The sequence below is a fragment of the Rana temporaria genome, chromosome 4 (assembly GCF_905171775.1).
Source record: "Rana temporaria chromosome 4, aRanTem1.1, whole genome shotgun sequence".
Classification (NCBI taxonomy): Eukaryota; Metazoa; Chordata; class Amphibia; order Anura; family Ranidae; genus Rana; species Rana temporaria.
In genome coordinates, this window is record NC_053492.1 from 70,724,695 (window position 1) to 70,747,675 (window position 22,981).

Here is a 22,981-nt window from a genome sequence, read left to right on the forward strand (position 1 = left end):
TTATTTATTTCACCCCCCCCCCCCTTACCTTAAGGTGGTATCTGCAAATTTCAGATACTCACCCATCCAGTGGATCCAGGGATGTCACGCTGAGATCCTCTTATGCCTGGTCACAGCTTTGTCCATGTTCTTCCTGACATCATTGAGAGGCCCACCGGCTCTTCCTGGTTCAGCGGATGGACCTCCCGATGACGTTCCAATAGACCCACCCTCTTCTCCTCTTCTGAATGGAAAGCTAAGCTTCCTTGGACATGTGACGAGCATATCTCAGGAGGCACAGTGGGCAGTGTGCATGACATTCACCTAAAGTGACTGACGTGCATGGGGAGGCATTTTTTTATCGAAAAAAAAAAGTAAAAGAAAATAATCGTGCATTACGTACAAATGATCAAAAGAGGGGTGAAGTGGAGGGAAGTAGCGGAAGAGGGTGAAGGTTCGCTTTAAGTTCACAATCATGCACAGGTACTGTGTTGCTAATGCCTGCTCATCCCTACTCAAAGTACATCCCTCTCTGGCCACCTCACCCTTTACAGTGTATCCCTCCCCAGCCACCTAATAATCCTTTCACAGCAGCTGCAGCAAAACTTGGTTAGGAAACCTTGATAACAGCGGCTGCAGCCTGGTTCAATCTCACAAGTAGCTGCAGATGGACCAGGAAAAGTGAATAGGAAGAAAACAGAGGAGACCCTGATGCCATCAAAGTGACAACCATCACTACCTTTCTGCCAACAACAGCTGTGTCACCTTTTCGCACTTCTAGTCTGCAAAAGATACTGCACAATTATTGCTATAATTACTTGACAGTTCCTGCTGTCACTGTTCCATAGTCCCCACTCAACAGACCCTGCTGTTCCCACTACATAATCCCTCTTTTGTCTATTCTGTAGTCTGGAAAAATACATTACACATTCCTTGCAGACTTAATTCACAATCACCTCTAACGGGCAAACAGCATTTACTCCTCATCCCTTTTATGAATCATCTAAACACAACTTGTCCTTATCTGTATTAATTTGAAATAACCAGCATCGCAGCTCAATGCTTCCCCAATCACAGTGCACTTACACCTGCAAAAGCGTATTTCCATCTCACTTCTATATGACAATCTATATGTGGAGTTGTCACCAGAACGGGAGTATCAGTAACATATTTCAACAGGAGGAGACAGCCTCGGTATTTCCTAACACTTCTTGTATTTACATAATAGGAAGTGAAGAAAAATCTCTGCAATTGGACACATGAAAATACAACTAGAGAGTGGTTGTAAACCTGCCTTACATTATCCAAAAGGAAAAAAAATATTGTTTTAAATAAACAATAGGAAATGTTGCTTTGAGAACTCGAGCCTTACTTTTAGTCTAGCACAGCACAGTTGTATAGAATCTTCTCCTTGTAGTGCTCTCTCCAACCTCCAGAGGCCTGTTGGTGACCCCCAAAGTCAGGGAGGGCTGACATTCCTCCTCAAGGTGCAGGTTACTAGGCATGGTGGGTGTAGTGCAAGGTGAAAAGATGGCGTCAGTCTTTTTTAAAAAATGAACAAAGAATTTTAATTCTCTTAACCACTAGCTGACCAGCCGCGGTTATACGGCAGCAGGTCGGCTCGGCTGTGCGAAATCACGTAGGTATACGTCATCACGTGCCCGGTTGGCGCGATCACCACACAGCTCCCGGTCCTGTCAGGGGGAGAAATGACTGTTCGTCTGTTCATACAATGTATGAACAGCGATCTGTCATTTCCCCTAGTCAGTCCCACCCCTCCTTTAGTTAGAACACACCTAGGGAACATAATTAACCCCTTCCTCGCCCCCTAGTGTTAACCCCTTCCCTGCCAGTGGCATTTTTACAGTAATCAGTGCAATTTTATAGCACTGATCGCTATAAAAATGCCAATGGTCCCAAAAATGTGTCAAAAGTGTCCGAAGTGTCCGCCATAAACTTATCCCCTATTTTGTAGATGCTATGGGCCAGATTCAGATACAATGGCGTATCTTTTGGCCGGCGTAGCGCATCTCATTTGCACTACGCCGACGTAACATAGTGAGGCAAGTACAGTATTCACAAAGCACTTGCTCCGTAAGTTACGTCGGCGTAGCGCAAATGGGCCGGCGTAACCCCACCTAATTCAAAGTAGGCATGTAGTGGGTGGGCTACATTTAAATTTACCGTGACCCCATGTAAATGAGGGCCGTTCTTACGGCGCATGCGCGTAGGAGACTTACGTCGGTCGTATCTTGGCCAAATTCAGAGGTATCTGTTTTCCAGAATACGCCTAAAGATACGACGACGCGCATTCGGACTTACGACGGCGTATCTACTGATACGCCGTCATAAGTCTCTCTGAATCCGGCCCTATAACTTTTGCGCAAACCAATCAATAAACGCTTATTGCGATTTTTTTACGAAATATTTATTACAGCAAAAAGTAAAAAATATTCTTTTTTTTCTTCAAAATTGTCACTCTATTTTTGTTTATAGCGCAAAAAATAAAAACCGCAAAGGTGATCAAATACCACCAAAGGAAAGCTCTATTTGTGGGGAAAAAAAAAGGCCAATTTTGTTTGGGAACCACGTCGCACGACCGCGCAATTGTCAGTTAAAGCGACGCAGTGTCGAATCGCAAAAAGTGGCCCGGTCATTGACCAGCAAAATGGTCCGGGGCTGAAGTGGTTAACAGGAAATGTGGGGGAGAGGGATAGGGCACAGGACACCCTTAGGCAAATTCAATAGCAACTTGGCAGACTCCTTGGACAAAAATATAACTAGGCAGACAGCAATACAGAAAAGGGGCCTTTAGGCTGAATGCAGCCATCTGTAGTTCGTAGCAACTGCTGCTTCCTATAGCAAAAAATGTACTCACAGTATCCCACTGTAGATTCTCAAGCTAAACTCACAGCTACCCGCTGTACTTGATAAAGCTTTGCTCAGAGCTACCCGCTGTACTTCTTGGATGAGTTCTCTCCTGAAGCTTTTCCAGCTACGTCACAGTCCCTGGCTGATTAAGAGTCTTCTCTGGTACTCCTTCAGAACTTCATCTCTTTACACCTGCCTCTGGCAGCAAGAGTCGTTGGCCCTCTGGCAACTTCCTCTCCCATGCCTCCCGGCAATGACCAGGCTCTGTCTGACAGAGCTCCGGTCACAAGTGGCAATGCCCCAGGCTTCAGGCCTATACATTGGCTGCTGCTTCACATACACCCCAATAACCTGACTCTCTCTGAATAAATAACCTCTCCCAGCATTCTCAGTGGCCAAAGAAACTCCTGCTGATTGGCTGAAAGAGGTATATCCACTCCTAACCTAAATTTACTGCAGTTTGTTACACTGATGCCAAAGGTAACAGTGCCACCTATTGTTAACACTAGGCTTACGGGAAATGCATTTGATTAATAGAGTACAAATTTGCCAGGCTAGTTACCACCTAGCACAACTAAATGTACTAGCAGCCTTATTTAGGACAAGTGTGCTACATCCTGTATTGACATGGTCTGATTCCACTGCACATTCTGAGCATTTTTCAGTGTGCATTAAAAGCTGCAACAAGCCAAATAAAACCTTCACCATTTCCTAGCTGGAGAATGTCCATTATCATCTAAACCTTTCCTCTGCGGTCATACTGTCCCTGGCCCACAACTTTTTATTTTTTTTGGGCTTTCAGCTTTTTATTTTTTTATTTTTTTTGGTGGAGACTGTGGGTATTGATCCTGCTACCTCTTGCATGCCAATCAGTTTCTTCGATCATGGATACTCCGCATCACGTTTGTATTACCTAGATCGGTCTGCATGCAAATACAGCCCGTCTGGAACCACAAACTCCTCTAGATTGACATTTACAGATCAAGGCATTTTGATATATGCGTAAAACCTCCCAAGAGCCAGCCCATTACTTTCATTAGGGCTCCTGAGAGAAGTACTTATGCAGGATGTATTCAGGAAGCTTTGCATCAGTACCCTGTCAGTCCTTCCCACCAGCCACCAGCACAGAGAACCAATGATGACGTCACTGGGTCTAAAAATAAAGTATGTAATAAAAATGGAAAGGTTTTATTGAATAATTTATTTAGCCTGTTGATGAGGAGAGTAGGGGGTAACCTGGGAAGGCAAAATATAAGAAGATTAAATGCCAACTTTTATCAAATTTGCTGTTCACACAGGTCTAGAAGGCCTACGCTTTTTAAAGGGAGGTGTAGCAACAGCTGGTAGATATTCAGGATGTGATACGGCTTCCTCCTGACCAGGGCTGTCTTAATGAGAGGGAACATCTGGGCACTGCCCAGGGGCCCTGCTCCTGACATGTCTTTTTTTTTTTTTTTGCATTGCGGGACAGTGCCGCCTGTCGAATTCTGCAGCCTGAGTTAAAATTGCTACAAAGGATTGTGGCCATGGCATGTGTACAGCCTTATAAGGCTGTAATGTTAAAATTTCATAAACAATTTTCACGGCTCAGCCACGTTTTTTACTGTCCTCAGCCACCAGCTTGAAAGAGCCCATAGGAAATATGATCATAAAAAAAGTAACTTACTGTGGATGTAAAGTTCACAAAGAGAATCACTCCTCTGTAAACAATGCTGGAATAAATCAGTGCGAAGGCTTGCCAGTAGAGAGTTGAGTTTGCAGCTCTGAGCCTCTTGATTCATTTCTCACCAGTAATACTGTATGCATGCAGTTTGTATGTTCTGGCCTTAATTGTTTTTGTTTTGTATTTGCTTCTGTTTAAAAAATGTATTGTTTTCCATCTGAAATTAGGCCCCTTTTACACTGGGGCGTTTTTCGAGCGTTTTTCAAGCGTTATTCGAGCAAAGCCTCATCTGCAATCCCAATGTGCTGGTAAAGCACCGCTAAGACCCTAACGTTTAAGGGGGTTTTTGAAGTGCCTCAGTGTGAAAGGGTAAGGCCTCGTACACACGACCGAGAGTTTCTCGGCAAAAACCAGCAGGAAACTGTCGAGGAACTCGACAAACCAAAAAGAGTGCATGTTCTCTTTTTCCTCGACGGGAATGGAGAAATTTGGCTTGTTGAGTTCCTCGACAGCCTAACAAGGAACTCGACGAGGAAAACTATTTGTTTCCACCGTCGAGTTCCTCGGTCGTGTGTACGAGGCCTAAGGCCTTTTTTACAGCGCATTCAATTCATTTCAATGGAGAAGGGCGTTTTTGGAGCGTTTTTTTTTCACCGCCAAAAAGCTGCTCCAAAGATGCTGCTTGCAGGACTCCGTGTAAAAGGGTTCATTGAGATGCATGGAGAGCGTTTTATGAGCGTTTTAATAGCGCTATCTTTAATGCTAAAACGCTGTAAAAACACTTCGGTGTGAAAGGGGTCTTATAATAATTTTCTGATGGTCCTAGGGATATATAATTCTGTGTGCCCGGTTGTGCATAAAATCCATCAATGGGTAACAATGTAAAAAAATTAAAATAAATTAAAAATGCGCTTTCCCTTTAAATAATTGTGTATATATTAACCACTTGCCGACTGCCGCCTGTAGATATACGTTGGCAGAATGGCACAGCAATTTTCAGTCGTGCAGGGGGGGGGGGGGTTAAACCTGCCGCGAGCTCTGTGCCCATGCCCGTGAGACCCGCGATTGTGTCACGGAGCTGCAGAACGGGGAGATGCCTATGTAAACAAGGCATTTCCCTGTTCTGCCTAGTGACAGGACAGTGATCTACTGCTCCCTCTCATCGGGAGCAGTGATCACTGTTGTGTCACTCGTAGCCCAGCCCCCCACAGTTAGAATCATTCCCTAAGACACACTTAACCCCTTCATCTCCCCCTAGTGGTTAACCCCTTCCCTGCCAGTGTCATTTACACAGTAATCTGTGCATTTTTATAGCACTGATCGCTGTATAAATGACAATGGTCCCAAAATAGTGTCCAATGTGTCCGCCATAATGTCGCAGTCACGATAAAAATCGCAGAGCGCCGCTATTACTAGTAAAAAAAAAATATTAATAAAAATTACATAAATCTATCCCCTATTTTGTAAACGCTATAACTTTTGCGCAAACCAATGAATTTACGCTTATTGAGATTTTTATTACCAAAACTATGTAGAAGAATACGTATCGGCCTAAACTGAGAAAGAAATTTGTTTTTTTATATATTTTTAGGGGATATTTCCTATAGCAAAAAGTTAAAAATATAGCTTTTTTTCTAAATTGTCTCTTTTTTTTGTTTAGACCCCTTTCACACTGAAGCGTTTTTACAGCGTTTTAGCGTTAAAATAGCGCTATTAAAACGCTCTCCATGCATCTCAATGGACCCTTTCACACTGAGTCCTGCAAGCAGCATCTTTGGAGCAGCTTTTGGGCGCTGAAAAAAACGCTCCAAAAACGCCCCTCTCCATTGAAATGAATTTAAAGCGCTGTAAAAACGCCTTACCCTTTCACACTGAGGCTTTGCACTGGCAGGGCGTTGAGAAAAGTCCTGCAAGCAGCATCTTTGGAGCAGCTTTTGGTTGTCTGAAAAAAAACGCTCCAAAAGCGCCCCTCTCCATTGAAATGAATTGAAAAGTGCTGTAAAAACGCCTTCCCATTTTACACTGAGGCACTGCAAAAACGCCCTAAAACGTTAGGGTCTTAGCGGTGCTTTACCAGCACATTGGGATTGCAGATGAGGCTTTGCTCGAATAACACTCGATAAACGCTTGAAAAACACTTGAATAATGCTCGAAAAACACTTGAATAACGCTCGAATAATGCTTGAAAAACGCTAGAAAAACGCCCCAGTGTGAAAGGGGCCTCATAGCGCAAAAAAAAACGCAGAGGTGATCAAATACCACCAAAAGAAAGCTCTATTTGTGGGGGAAAAAAATACATCAATTTTGTTTGGGTGCAACATCGCACGACTGCACGCAATTGTCAGTTAAAGCGACTCAGTGCCGAATCGCAAAAAATGGCTCGGTCATTGGGCAGCCAAATCCTCTGGGGCTGAAGTGGTTAAAACATCCATAATTATACATTTAAAAGATTCACGGAAAATATTCAATCTTTAGACTTTGGATTATTTTATGTTTCTTTCACATCAACGTAAGCGTTTCCTGCTGCTCAGAAGACACAACACATATAGAATTTTATAAATTCCTATAAAAATATGTAAACAATAAGACAGCTAAAAAATAGTTAAGCAGAAAACAAAAAAAAAGAATGGCAGTGCGCAGTTCATCACAAAGTTCTAATAGCTCCTAATTGAAAGGATTTATTGTTGTTCTATTATTATTTTAGCAGATGCCCCAGCTCACCAGCGCAGATGTATTGAAATTGATAGATGCATTAAAAATAACATATTTTTCATGTGAGCAGCTGCTAAGTTCTGACTAATGTATCATAAAAATTATGGGCAGCATCTCTGCTAACATCTGTTGCAATCTTTGTTTTGTCTGTTCTAAATTATTTACATGAAATGTTTTCTCTAGAATGTGCATGTTAACCAACCTCCTATGCAGGCTGCTTCCCTCTCCTTTGGACCCAGTATTTTTTTTGAACCCCTCGACAACTGCAACTGCCTACCCAGCAAGGAGCAGACGAATTTAGAAACTGTACCCTGTATACTGTTTAACCACTTGCTTACTGGGCACATATACCCCCTTCCCTTCGAAAATTCAGCTTTCGGCACTGACAATTGCGCGGTCGTGCGACGTGGCTCCCAAACAAAATTTACGTCCTTTTTTTCCCACAAACAGAGCTTTCTTTTGGTGGTATTTGATCACCTCTGTGGTTTTTATTTTTTGCGCTATAAACAAAAAAATAGCGTCAATTTTGAAAAAATTCAATATTTTTTACTTTTTTGTTATAATAAATATCCCCCCCCCCAAAAAAAAAATCTCAGTTTAGGCCGATTTTTGGGACCATTTACATTTATACAGGGAGTGCAGAATTATTAGGCAAGTTGTATTTTTGAAGATTAATTTTATTATTGAACAACCACCATGTTCACAATGAACCCAAAAAACTCATTAATATCAAAGCTGAATATTTTTGGAAGTAGTTTTTAGTTTGTTTTTAGTTTTAGCTATTTTAGGGTGATATCTGTGTGTGCAGGTGACTATTACTGTGCATAATTATTAGGCAACTTAACAAAAAAAAAATATATACCCATTTCAATTATTTATTTTTACCAGTGAAACCAATATAACATCTGAACATTCACAAATATACATTTCTGACATTCAAAAACAAAACAAAAACAAATCAGTGACCAATATAGCCACCTTTCTTTGCAAGGACACTCAAAAGCCTGCCATCCATGGATTCTGTCAGTGTTTTGATCTGTTCACCATCAACATTGCGTGCAGCAGCAACCACAGCCTCCCAGACACTGTTCAGAGAGGTGTACTGTTTTCCCTCCTTGTAAATCCCACATTTGATGATGGACCACAGGTTCTCAATGGGGTTCAGATCAGGTGAACAAGGAGGCCATGTCATTAGTTTTTCTTCTTTTATACCCTTTCTTGCCAGCCACGCTGTGGAGTACTTGGACGCGTGTGATGGAGCATTGTCCTGCATGAAAATCATGTTTTTCTTGAAGGATGCAGACTTCTTCCTGTACCACTGCTTGAAGAAGGTGTCTTCCAGAAACTGGCAGTAGGACTGGGAGTTGAGCTTGACTCCATCCTCAACCCAAAAAGGCCCCACAAGCTCATCTTTAATCATACCAGCCCAAACCAGTACTCCACCTCCACCTTGCTGGCGTCTGAGTCGGACTGGAGCTCTCTGCCCTTTACCAATCCAGCCACGGGCCCATCCATCTGGCCCATCAAGACTCACTCTCATTTCATCAGTCCATAAAACCTTAGAAAAATCAGTCTTGAGATATTTCTTGGCCCAGTCTTGACGTTTCAGCTTGTGTGTCTTGTTCAGTGGTGGTCGTCTTTCAGCCTTTCTTACCTTGGCCATGTCTCTGAGTATTGCACGCCTTGTGCTTTTGGGCACTCCAGTGATGTTGCAGCTATGAAATATGGCCAAACTGGTGGCAAGTGGCATCTTGGCAGCTTCACGCTTGACTTTTCTCAGTTCATGGGCAGTTATTTTGCGCCTTGGTTTTTCCACACGCTTCTTGCGACCCTGTTGACTATTTTGAATGAAACGCTTGATTGTTCGATGATCACGCTTCAGAAGCTTTGCAATTTTAAGAGTGCTGCATCCCTCTGCAAGATATCTCACTATTTTTGACTTTTCTGAGCCTGTCAAGTCCTTCTTTTGACCCATTTTGCCAAAGGAAAGGAAGTTGACTAATAATTATGCACACCTGATATAGGGTGTTGATGTCATTAGACCACACACCTTCTCATTACAGAGATGTACATCACCTAATATGCTTAATTGGTAGTAGGCTTTCGAGCCTATACAGCTTGGAGTAAGACAACATGCATAAAGAGGATGATGTGGTCAAAATACTCATTTGCCTAATAATTCTGCACTCCCTGTACAGCGAACGGTGCTATAAATATTCACTGATTACTGTAAAAAATGTGACTGGCAGGGAAGGAGTTAACACTAGGGGACGAGGAAGGGGTTAAATGTGTACCCTAGGAATGATTCTAAATGTGGGTGGAGGGGACTGACTGGTGGAGGTGACCGATCTGTGTCTCTATGTACAAGGGACAAGAAGCATCGTTCTCCTCTCCCTGACAGGACATGGATATGTGTGTGTACACACACAGATCCACGTCCTTGTCTGTGTAACAGCCGATCGCGGGCACCTGACGGACATCGCGGCCACCAGGCACGCGCATCGGCACCGCAGTGACGTGCCGGGCACACGCGCACACCGCCGGTGGCGCTCGCGTGCCCCCCAGTGGCCGGAGGAGCCGAGGACGTCAATAGACATCCTCCCAGCATTGTAGAGCCACCTTGTGGCCGTCATATTACAATGCCACGGGCTCCAGGTGGTTAAAATGCAAATGATCAAGGTTGGAAAATGTAACATTTAATTTGACTATGCTGGTAATGGAGCAGGTTTTATAAAGACATCACAGGGCTTCCACTGTCCACGATTGTGCACATTGGACTTCTCTTGTTAGCGATGGTCTGGTGGGGATTTGTGTTGGAGAATCAGTTTGATAATGGCAAGTTTATCATTTTTGTGCATAAATGAACAGATATCCATGTGGGTTTGAATAATATCCATTAGATTGGGCAAAGCTGGCAATTAAATACAGCTTTCAAACTCTCAATTCCAGCAATTGACGATATAAAAAGGAGGTTTTGATCAACTGCAGTGATTGAAATGGCCTGAATCATTTCGATCTTTCAATAAATTTGTATTTCAATTTAATCTTTCAATAAATTGTATTGAAGCTGTCAACTTATTGCAAAGTTATGACTTCACAGTAAACTGAATAATGGTTTCCGATCAAACTTGCGAGTGAAAGAGTGCTTGGTTCTTGGTGTTTACTTGCGACCGTATTTCCAGTTAGAAGCATTGAAAAGTGACTGCAGAAAAAATACAGAGCAGTCCATCGAGTCTGCCTGTTTTTTTTTTTCCTTTTTTATACTTTTTCTTTTTTTTTGCTTGTGTTAACTTTTTTGTCTGAGTATAGATCTATGTCTGTCCCAGGCACATTTGAAACCATTTACAATTGAATAGCTCACTACCTCTGCTGGAAGGTTACTCCAAGCATGAACTACACTTTTAGTAAACTAATACTGAAAGTTCTTAAATTGAATGAATATCGCCATGTGTATGACCAGCTTAATGGTCGCAAACATAAGAAGTTTCAGAAAATTTCAGCAAGGTTGTACAAAAGCAGCCAAAGAGATTTACCTTGGGAAACCCCTCAGACTTACCTTGATTACCCCTGAAACATTGGCAGGTCTCATTTTCACTTCTATTAAAGGGGTTGTAAAGCTTCTTTTTTTTTTTTAAATAGCAAACATGTCATACTTACCTCCACAGTTTGTTTTGCGTTCTTCTGGGATCCCTCTGATGCTGTCTCGGCTCCTCCCCGCAAGAGCTAACCCCCTTAATGGGAAGCGCTCTTCCAAGGGAGTTAGTTTTCGAGAGCGCTCCCGTGATACAGCCGGTGGCCATAACTGCCGACTGTATCACTCGGCCCCGCCACCTGGCACGCCGCATCATTGATTAGATTGACAGCAGCGGGAGCCATTGGCTGCGCTGCTATCAATCTCTAATAAAGAGCCAAGAAGACTGGGGCCAGTAGCCAGCGCGTTCACGGTGCAGGACTTTCGAGGGCTCAGTTAAGTAAACCGTGGGGCTTGTAAGCATTGGATGTTTTTTCACCTTAAAGTGGTTGCAAACCCTCGGATATAACATTATTTTAAAATAATGTACTCACGCCGTCATTAGCTCTAAAATCGTATTTTTAGGTTTGATGATGTCACTGCGCTTGCGCATTGTAGCCCCGCAAAACCGGCATCTGAAGTTTTCCAGGTTTTTATTTTCATTCTTTCCGGCACTGAATGTGAGCGAGCTTCGTGAGCGAGCTTCCCCTCTGTCCGCAGTGGAGAAGTCTCGCAATGTTATAGTCCTCCGGTTCCTGATACTCCCCCCTCCCCCCCCGTGTGACTGAACATTCATTGCCGTGTATCATGGTTGACGCAATAACGGCAATCAAAATCGAGGCTTGGTTACGGCGCTTCGGCGCATGCGCGAGATTTAGAACAGGAAATCAGGAAGGGCAGAAGTGTCGTCAGATAAGGATTAACTCAGCTGCGCTAACAATGGCGATTTCTATACCTGGAAGGAGAGGAAAAAAAAACAATATTTATTTGATCCCCTGCAGGTTCTGTAAGTTTGCCCGCTTACAAAGAAATGAAGGGTCTATACTTTTTTATCAAAGGTGAATTTTAACCACTAGAGTACCGGGCCATCGTCTAATGACGGCTCCACGGTGACTCTGAATATTCAATAGGACGTCAATTGACGTCCTGTATTCCTGCGGCCACTGAGGGGCGCGCGAGCGTGCCGGCGGCGGCGCGTGCGCGCCCGGCGCATCCCCGAGATGCCGATGCGCGTGCCTGGCGGTCGCGATGTCCACCAGGTACCCGCGATCGGTAACGACAGAGCAGGGACGTGGAGCTCTGTGTGTAAACACAGAGCTCCACGTCCTGTCAGGGGAGAGAGGAGACCGATCTGTGTCCCTTGTACATAGGGACATAGATCGGTCACCTCCCCCAGTCACCCCCCTTCCCCCACAGTTATAACACAATACAGGTATACATATTAACCCCTCCCTCACCCCCTAGTGTTAACCCCTTGAATGCCAGTCACATTTATACAGCAATTAGTGCATATTTATCGCATTAATCGATGTATAAATGTGAATGGCGCCAAAAACGTGTCAAAAGTGTCCGATGTGTTCGCCGCAATGTCACGGTGACAGTAAAAAAATCGCAAATCGCCGCCAATACTAGTAAAAAAATTAATAAAATAAAAATGCCATAAATCTATCACCTATTTTGTAGACGCTATAACTTTTGCGCAAACCAATCATTGCGATTTTTTTTACCAAAAATATGTAGAAGAATACGTATCGGCCTAAACTGAGGAAAAAAAAGTTTTTTAAAAAAAAATTGTGATATTTATTAAATAAAAAAGTAAAAAATAGTGTTTTTTTTTTTTTTAAATTGTCACTATTCTTTTGTTTATAGCGCAAAAAATAAAAAACACAGAGGTGATCAAATACCACCAAAATAAAGCTCTATTTGTGGGAACAAAATGATAAAAAAATTGTTTGGGTACAGTGTAGCACGATCGCGCAATTGTCATTCAAAGTGCGACAGTGCTGAAAGCTGAAAATTGGCTTGGGCAGGAAGGGGCGTAAGTGCCCGGTATGGAAGTGGTTAAATGATAGAGACAGAATATCAGCCAAAAGTCCAGAAAAAAACACATAAAGCAAATGCTATAAATTAACCACTCAACGACCATGCCAGAGCCGAATGACAGCTACAGCGCGGTCGTATAACTCTGGGAGGCCATAATATGACGCCTCTCAGAATCGTGCTCTCGTGCACCCCCCGGGACGCCCAGTCGGGAATCTCCGGCGAGTCACGGATCGGGGTAAAGGGCCAATTACAGCAGCCCTTTACCACGTGATCACGCCATCCATTGATGGCTTGATCACTTGTAAACAAACCAACCCCTCTCCTCACAGCACTGATCTGTGCCCAGCCATGTCTCATCCATCCATCCATGCTCCATCCATGCTCCATGCATGCTCCATCAATCGCTTATCCATCCATCCATGTGTGATCCATCCATGCTCCATCTGTGCTCCATCTATGGCTCATCCATCCTCATTCAGGGCTTATCCATCCCCATTCGTGGCTCACCCATCCCCATGGCTCATTAATGCTCATCCGTGCCACATCAGTGATCATCCATGCCACAACCATGCCCCATCAGTGATCATCCATGCCACATCAGTGGTCATCCGAGCCACATCCATGCCACATCAATGATCATCCGTGCCACATCCATGATACATCAGTAATCATCCATGCCACATCAGTGCTTATCCATGTCATATACGTGATCATCCGTGCCACAACAATGCCACATAAGTGATCATCTGTGCCACATAAGTGCTCATCCGTGCCACATCCATGCCACATCAGTGCTCATTCATGCCACATAAGTGCTCATCCATGCCACATCAGAGCTCATCCGTGCCACATCCATGCCACATCAGTGCTCGCTCATCCATGCCACATCAGTACTCATCCGTGCCACATTAGTACTCATCCGTGCCCCATCCATGCCAAATTCATGCCACATCCATGCTATATCAGTGCTCATCCATGCCACATAAGTGCTCATCCATGCCACATCAGTGCCACATCCAGGTCACATCAGTACTCATATTTGCCACATCAGTACTCATACGTGCCACATCAGTGCTCATCCATGCCACATCAGTTCTTATCCATGCCACGTCAGTGCTCAGCTTGTGGCGTTATTTTTACTGTGATTTTTGGTGCAGTGCATTTCTGAAATGCAAGGAAACACACAGATGTGAAGGGAGCCTCATTGTTATTGTGTTATCGACCAATTTCACTTTCAGGCCCCACATCAGTGATCATCCATGCCTCATCAGTGGTCATCTGAGCCACATTCAAGCCACATCAGTGTATCATCCATCACTTTCAGGCCCCATTTACATCTCGCATAGTGGAAGCGCACATTTTGTGGCTCGTTTTTTCTGTGACATGCATAGGGCAGCTCACTGATTGATTGCTTTTCATTTAAAAAAATGTGCAGCTAGTAATGGGTGGGTAGATAGGAGGGTGAATGATGCAGGGTGTATGCTAACAAGGTCAGCTGGTTACCTCTTTCCTGTGTCATGACCTATAGTCTGTCCCGGAAGTAAGACATTAATAATGGATACATTTGGGAACATTGATTAGGACAAGTGAAGTAAGTGTATGTAGATTTCATGGAAAACTTTTTTTTTTTTTGCAAAATAAGTACATTAATGTTATATTGGTACATAGGGGAGCTGGAATTTAGAAAAAAACGTGAACGTATCCTTTAAATACTCAGACCAGCCCGTTTGGCACCAACAACCATGCCAGGTCCAGAGTTCAAAGTTTAAAGCTTCATTTGCGTTCATTGACATAAACGGAATTGATTTTCATCAAAGTTTTTGTCAGTGGACGAAAATGTGCTGTACTTTTTGTTTCATTTTCGTCACTGTAAAAAGGCCGCTGATGAAAATGTTGACAAATGTTTTCGTCTATGAAATTAACACTGGAAATTAACACGACGGCCATACTTTAACATGGATGGTGTAATTTTACACCATCTAAATAGCACACTTAACTTTACGACGGGAAAAACCGACGTAAGAGAATGCGACGAACGCGCGTACCTTCGTGGATCGCCGTAAACAGCTCATTTGCATACCCGCCGCTGGAAAACGACGCAAACTCCACCCAGTGGCCGCCGGAGAATTACACCTACGATCCGAAGGCGTACAAAGCCGTACGCCTGTCGGATCTATGCCAAAAGCCATCGTATCTTGGTTTGAGGATTCCAAATCAAGATACGACGCGGCAAATTTGAAAATACACCGGCGTATCAGTAGATACGCCGGCGTATTTCTGCTGTGAATCTGGCCCATAGTGTCTAGAAGTGTAAAACGAATGATGTAATAATAAAATAAAATAAATTACAAAGCTGCTGCTAGCATTGATGTGTTCCCACACCGGACATATGGTAAAAAGAAGGGATGTATTAGATGCTGCACTGCTAGATTTCAGTGTTCCAATGCAAACAAATAAATAAATGAATCACCAATAAATAATGTTTAAACTCATAGAGATGTGCATTTGTGCTCCTTATAACAAAATAATGACTTGATAACATACAAATAAAACATCAGTAATTTAATCCAATAATAATAGTGAGTCTGTATAGTTCAATCATTTTATTATACACAATACTAGTGCTGCAAATAATGTTCCGTGAATCAACCAACACCCAATATCTGAAAGTAGGTGCCTGAAAACTTGCACATTATGTTTGTTTGTTGTGGTTGTGAGGAGGAAGGAAGAGCCGGGACTGACAGCAACAGAGACATTATGGCCCAGATTCACAGAGAGCGGGCGCACATTATGCCGCCGTAGCGCAAACCAATGTACGCTACGCTGACGTAGCGCAGAAGCAAACATGGAATTCAGGAAGCCAGCGCTCCCAATGCTGCGTCGGCGTGGCGTGGGTTTTGAAGGCGCAGGCCGGCGTAGGTGAAAGTGGGCTTGACCCATGCAAACCCATGCAAATAAGGCGTGACCCCATGCAAATGATGGTCCAAACGCCAGACAAGTATGTTTAACAAACTGCGCATGCGCCGTGATGTGGACGCATCCCTCTGCGCATGCTAACAACCACGTTGGAACAACTGCCTAAGATACGCCGGATCACTGCGTACGCCATGAACGTAACCTACGCCCAGCCAGACACCCATCCACGTAAAATACGCCGGCTTGGCCGGCTTGTGTTCCCTGGTACAGACCTTTGCATGTCTTCTGCTGGGTTACACCTCCTTTATGTGGCTTAACTTTACACCGGACGTATAACTTATGCGCACCTCTCATAGCCTGCGTCGGGCGCACGTAGGTTCGTGAATCGCCGTATTTCCCTCATTTGCATGTTTGAATGACTAATCAATGGGAGCGGCACCATGCTCCCAGCCTAAATGTGCGCCCACTCTACGCCGGCGTAAGCAAGATACAGTGAGGAAAATAAGTATTTGAACACCCTGCTATTTTGCAAGTTCTCCCACTTGGAAATCATGGAGGGGTCTGAAATTGTCATCGTAGGTGCATGTCCACTGTGAGAGACATAATAAAAATAAAAAATTTCCAGAAATCACAATTTATGATTTTTTAACTATTTATTTGTATGATACAGCTGCAAATAAGTATTTGAACACCTGTCTATCAGCTAGAATTCTGACCCTCAAAGACCTGTTAGTCTGCCTTTAAAATGTCCACCTCCACTCCATTTATTATCCTAAATTAGATGCACCTGTTTGAGGTCATTAGCTGCATAAAGACACCTGTCCACCCCATACAATCAGTAAGAATCGAACTACTAACATGGCCAAGACCAAAGAGCTGTCCAAAGACACTAAAGACAAAATTGTACACCTCCACAAGGCTGGAATGGGCTACCGGGAAATTGCCAAGCAGCTTGGTGAAAAAAGGTCCACTGTTGGAGCAATCATTAGAAAATGGAAGAAGCTAAACATGACTGTCAATCTCCCTCGGACTGGGGCTCCATGCAAAATCTCACCTCGTGAGGTCTCAATGATCCTAAGAAAGGTGAGAAATCAGCCCAGGACTACACGGGAGGAGCTGGTCAATGACCTGAAAAGAGCTGGGACCACCGTTTCCAAGGTTACTGTTGGTAATACACTAAGACGTCATGGTTTGAAATCATGCATGGCACGGAAGGTTCCCCTGCTTAAACCAGCACATGTCAAGGCCCGTCTTAAAGGAGTTCTCCAAGCTAAAACTTTTAACCCCCGCTGTGCCCGGGCTGTAAAACTATACATAATAAACTTTCACTTACCTGCCTACGATCCCCCGTTTTTCCGATATCGCCGCCCGTGCTCCGGTCCCTGTCAGCTTCCTCTTCCTGCGGGTCGGTGACTTCACTCTGCGCTCAGCCTATCAGCGGCCGCGGCGGGACATTGCTGCGGCCGCTGATAGGCTGAGCGCACTGTGAGTCACCGACCCACAGGAAGTGGAAGAGACCGGGACCGGAGAACGGGACGGCGATATTGGAACAACGGGGGATCGTAGGCAGGTAAGTGAAAGTTTATTTTGTATAGTTTTACAGCCCGGGCACAGCGGGGGTTAAAAGTTTTAGCTTGGAGAACTCCTTTAAGTTTGCCAATGACCATTTGGATGATCCAGAGGAGTCATGGGAGAAAGTCATGTGGTCAGATGAGACCAAAATAGAACTTTTTGGTCATAATTCCACTAACCGTGTTTGGAGGAAGAAGAATGATGAGTACCATCCCAAGAACACCACCCCTACTGTGAAGCATGGGGGTGGTAGCATCATGCTTTGGGGGTGTTTTTCTGCACATGGGACAGGGTGACTGCACTGTATTAAGGAGAGGATGACCGGGGCCATGTATTGCGAGATTTTGGGCAACAACCTCCTTCCCTCAGTTAGAGCTTTGAAGATGGGTCGAGGCTGGGTCTTCCAACATGACAATGACCCGAAGCACACAGCCAGGATAACCAAGGAGTGGCTCTGTAAGAAGCATATCAAGGTTCTGGCGTGGCCTAGCCAGTCTCCAGACCTAAACCCAATAGAGAATCTTTGGAGGGAGCTCAAACTCCGTGTTTCTCAGCGACAGCCCAGAAACCTGACTGATCTAGAGAAGATCTGTGTGGAGGAGTGGGCCAAAATCCCTCCTCCAGTGTGTGCAAACCTGGTGAAAAACTACAAGAAATGTTTGACCCCCCCCCCCTCATTGGCTTATACAAAGCAGCGGTGCCAAAGCAGAGGTGATCAAATACCACCAAAAGAAATCTCTATTTGTGGGAACAAAATGATAAAAATGTTGTTTGGGTACAGTGTAGCATGACCGCGCAATTCTCATTCAAAGTGCAACAGTGCTAAAAAGCTAAAAATTGGTCTGGGCGGCAGGGTGTATAAGTGCCCTGTATGGAATTGGTTAATATCTTATCCATAGAATTTTTTTGACATTCTACTGTGCAGCTCTCAAGGCTCAGGCGAAGCGTAATTGTCCGCGAAACGCGTTGCCATACTGCTTTCACTGTTTGGGACTTGCACACCCCGAATTTAAACTTCAAGACTGTAAATTACTTTTAACTTGATTTTTTATCTTGTACTGCCTTGTGGCAGAAAAATAAAAATATGTGTATTTTTCTATAAATTAATGTATTTGGATTCCATTTTCTACACTCCTCAGAGGCGCAATTAAAGTCCCACCTCGTTCCAAACCCCCCCTTTTTTTTTTTAAACATATTTGCACTATCTATAATATAGTTTAAAGTGTATGTATAGTGAGAACTTTTCTTATCGTTTTTTTGTTTTGCATAATATGGGGATATGATTTATGTAGTTACAATAACAATAAAATATACGTATGTACTGAAAAGACACTGGTCCCTACAGCATATTCTCACAGCATGGGCTGGCAGGTCAGGCCTAGCTAAGGGTGGATTCATGTCAGCAAAGGCTGTAGCCAAGTCACCAAAATATCGGCTTTGGGAGAGGAGGGCCTTGGGAGGTGTTACCGTTTTGTAATAATTTTACTTTCATTCATAATAAGCAGCAGCTTTATTATTTGAGCCTTTTAACTGAAAGTCCTAATACATGACCATGCAAATACAAAAACAGAACATTGTCATGACATTCCGTTTGTGTTCTCTGGAGAATGGGAAGAGAAACTTAACCAAATCATGCAAAATGTATGTCTTGATGTTTCTAAGAATACCATCTGCTTAATCATTCTGCTTAATTATTCTTTTGATGTGCTTTTGATTTAAATGTCAGTACAAGCCACGCATAAGCACGCGGTAGTCTATAAATTTTGGGAGGTGCGTTGCCAGTAATTACTCATTTGATAAATATGAATAAGTGGAGCTTTTATGTGTGGATTTACTTGTTTGGCATATAAACAGGGATGTCGTACTCTAAATTCAGTGCTTTGCAACCATAAAGTAAAGAGATTTCACATGCTAGAAGTGTTAGAGCTGTAGCTGAAGCTGTAAACAGATCTAAGAACTAGGAGACCAGACACAACAAAGCTTCCTCTCTACTGAAATCAGAGTTTTTAGTCAGTAATCTGGACTTATTGGGTAGCACTTTTACCTCAATCTACAATCACCTAAGCTATAATTGTACAAAATGTTTTTTTTATTATTATTATTATTCACTTAGCAAACAGCAACTTCCAAATTTATATGCTGACATGTTCTTTTTACTAAACCGCTAAAGAAAGAATGTTTTTCTTAATAACACCAAAATTGATAGATGATGACAAACGCAGAATGATGCTGACATACAAAACAAATACACACAGTACTTGTCCAGGTATGTCCCGCTCACCTCAGTCAAGGCTCATTTTTTGATCAACAAGTAAAAAGGTTAATGTCAAAAATGGACATAACTTTCCCTGCAGTGGGTGGAGCTTAAATTATACAGGGAATATTTTTGTCTAGGATTTTTTAATGGCAAAAATTATCAATTTGGAAAGTCCTTTCCCTCTGTATGTATTGCCATTTATGGTATTTAAATATATCTTCTCTCCCTTTAACCCTGCTGGCGGTGTCCCCGAGTCTGACTCGGGGTTAGATTTCTGTGCTGCGATCGGTAACCCCGAGTCAGACTCGGGCTTGCCTCGCAGCATCCACAGACAGTGTTTACTTACCTTGTCCCTGGATCCAGCAATGCCGCCGCGCTGTGTGAGCGAGCGGGTGCTCGCTCGATTCACACAGCGTTCTCCTGTGCCGCCGATCTCTGTTCCCTGCGACGTTACGACGCACAGGAGCGGAGAACGGCGCCAAATTCAAAAACGTAAACAAACACAATACACACAGTGTACTGTAATCTTACAGATTACAGTACTGTATGTAAAAAATACACACCCCTTTTGTCCCTAGTGGTCTGCCCAGTGCCCTACATGTACTTTTATATAATAAAAACTGTTCTTTCTCCCTGCAAACTGTAGATTGTCCATAGCAACCAAAAGTGTCTTTTAATGTCAAAAATGGTTTTAGAGCAGCTATAAAACAGCGATAATAAATTATAATCACTTGCAGAATTGTGCGATAGCGATTTGTGGGGAAATCCGTCATAAAAAAATAAAAGTAATGACAGCGACAATTCTGCAACTGAGCAAATTTCAGTGATTTTGAGTTGATTACATTATTGAACAATTTTTATTATAATTATATTATTTGTTATAATTATGTATAATTATTTATTATATTATAATTTATAATTTTGTTTTTAAAAAAAATGTCATACCCGGGATGCCTACAAGACTCTTGTTTGGTCAGATTTAAGTGAGTTATTCCTAAAAATTACAGGCCTACAGTATAAAACACCAAATTTCCTTGCAAATAATGATACCGCTTTCAGCACCTTTTTTCTGAAAGAATCATACCGCCAGGGAGGTTAAGAGCCTTCTTTCAATTTGTATGGGTTTTAAAGTAGATATAAACCCAAAATCTCATATAAGCTTCGACATGTTAAATAATTTTCAATATTTTTAAGTCTGCAGCTTTAATTAAAATAATACCTGGTGATCCTGTTATAAAATTCCTTATTCGGGCACTTTCTGTTCTAGGGTGCCTAGGCATTCTATCCCTGCCGTATGGGCTTCCAAGGAAGACTACAAGTGGCTAATTCAAGACCAGGGGTCTACATTTAGTCAGGGCCTAAACTGTTATGCTGCTGGCTTGCTCATTAGTTAAAATCTTCCTCCTCTAGCACCCTCCACCACCACCACTACTACTATAGTACATCTTCGGTGAATAGATAAGGTAGATGGAAAAGGCAGGCAAAGTCTCTATTTTGATAAGTGCCTATGACAGGTCCCTCAGCTCTAATAACCCCCACTGCACCAGAAGGCGTCAGGAGTTAACAGAGACCTCTCATATGCACTCATCAAGAATACCAACTATGCCTGGCCTTTCCGCCCACCTCCTCCATTCCTAGAAGCTGCACTATAGCTATGAAGGGAGGAAGGGCAGATTAATTAAACGTCCACCTCCCCTTTTTGTAGATCCTTAGTTTGAGGAAGATTGTTTTTTTTACTAAGCTTAGGTTTTAATTTACAGTTTTGGGACTATGTGAAAACTCTTCACATTAGAAGTTACTTTTCATGCAAAAATATTATAGGTTAAATGCTTTTGAGCCTAGATATACAGTACATTATAAACAAATGATATAAATACAATCAATATGTGTGACCTATATAGAGAATGATAACATTGCTGAATTTAGATCATGTGCTTCCTCCGGTTGATTACCAATATTAACTTCCACTTCAGAACGTATGTGCGAACATTCATAAAATATTCCAGGCTCTGCCTCCAGGACTTTGGCAGCCATGTTGCCTTTTAAGTACTTCAGATCTGCCATTTGTTTTTATTTTAACCAAAGCAAAAAGTATTATGCATAACTAACACATACATAATGTTGTATTTAGCTTGAAGTCCTAAAAATACATTTGTTTTCCTCTTTCCTTAGCTAATCTTCTACTACGGGGCCTCTGACCACTGGTGCCCGGTCCAGTATTATAAAGACCTGAAGAAGGACTTTCCTGACGGTGATATCTGGCTGTGCAGTAGAGGAATCAGACATGCTTTTGTTCTGGACTCTAGCAAAGAAGTAGCCTCCATTATCATAGACATGTTAGGAAAGGTACTATAAGTACATTGTATTAAAAAACACCTGTACTGAAGTAATAGACAGAGTGCTGTCATGGAGATGGGAAGGTAGACACTCTAATTGGTTTTACTAATAATAAATATAATCTAATACTGATTGACTCTAGATCCCCCACAATCAGTCATTAAAAAACGTTTGTAAAGCTGGTTTGGAATCACTGGTATCATACAGGATATAGTTCATAAAATTCTACCTCCTGTCTTATGCCTAGTACACACGTACGGGATTCCCGGGGGTAAAAAGTCAACCGGGAATCCCGAGGGGAGAACCTGCTCGTTAAGTTTTTCCCCCTACACACAAGAGGTTTTCCCGACAGGAAAACTGCGTTGGAGCTTTGGTCAGGAATACCGGCCGTGTGTATTCTCCATCGCAGTTTTTCACATAGGAAAGCTGCCGGGAATCCCGGCGGGAAAAAAGAGCTGGTTCTCTTTTTTTCCAGCAGTTTTCCTGTCGGGAAAACTGCGATGGATCATACACACGGCCGGCTTTCCCGGCCAAAAGCTCTCATGGCAGTTTTCCTGGCGGGGGAAAAACGGTCTTGTGTACGAGGCATTACAGTTTCAACAAACCAAGTCTTACCCAATATATGCCACAGAGAAGATGTCTACCATTACATAGATCTGTTTTATTGTACACAAATCATAAAACATAAAACCCAGGTAAAGTTTAAAAAAAACACTCAAACCCGCCCCCGTGCAGAAAAAAACTATAATTGTATACACGTCCCATTGTTGGTGGAGTACAGAACTAGTCTCCACCACATGTAAAAAAATGCATCTGTTGTTTTCATAAATATACCACCACTGATGCATTTTTTTATGTGATGGAGACTTTTTTTTAAAATTCTACCAACACTGAAACTCTACCATCATGTCAGGGTTGCCATTTTTGCATTGTACATGAGGAAGGCAAGGGCCCTCCCACAAGCCGGATTGTCGGAAAGAAGAGGAGAGCACAGGATGCTGCAGGGAGCGAAGGATAAGGTAAGAAAAAATGCTGTTTAAGTTCCCACTAAACCAAAACTAGCATTTCATTTCACCTCACAGTGCTGTGCGGCCCGCTTTCTTAACTGTCATTTGGCATG

General features: G+C 42.9%; 1 protein-coding gene across 2 annotated transcripts in view; it reads left to right on the top strand.

Moving 5' to 3' along the window:
- LDAH (lipid droplet associated hydrolase) overlaps positions 1-22,247 on the top strand; it is a 318,623-nt gene extending 296,376 nt beyond the window's left edge. For both annotated transcript variants that reach the window (XM_040348529.1, XM_040348530.1), the window contains exon 7: positions 21,697-22,247. In XM_040348529.1, the coding sequence (XP_040204463.1) occupies positions 21,697-21,879 (183 nt within the window). In that variant the 3' untranslated portion in view covers positions 21,880-22,247. The remainder of the gene's footprint in view (positions 1-21,696) is intronic.
- The last annotated feature ends 734 nt before the right edge of the window (positions 22,248-22,981 follow it).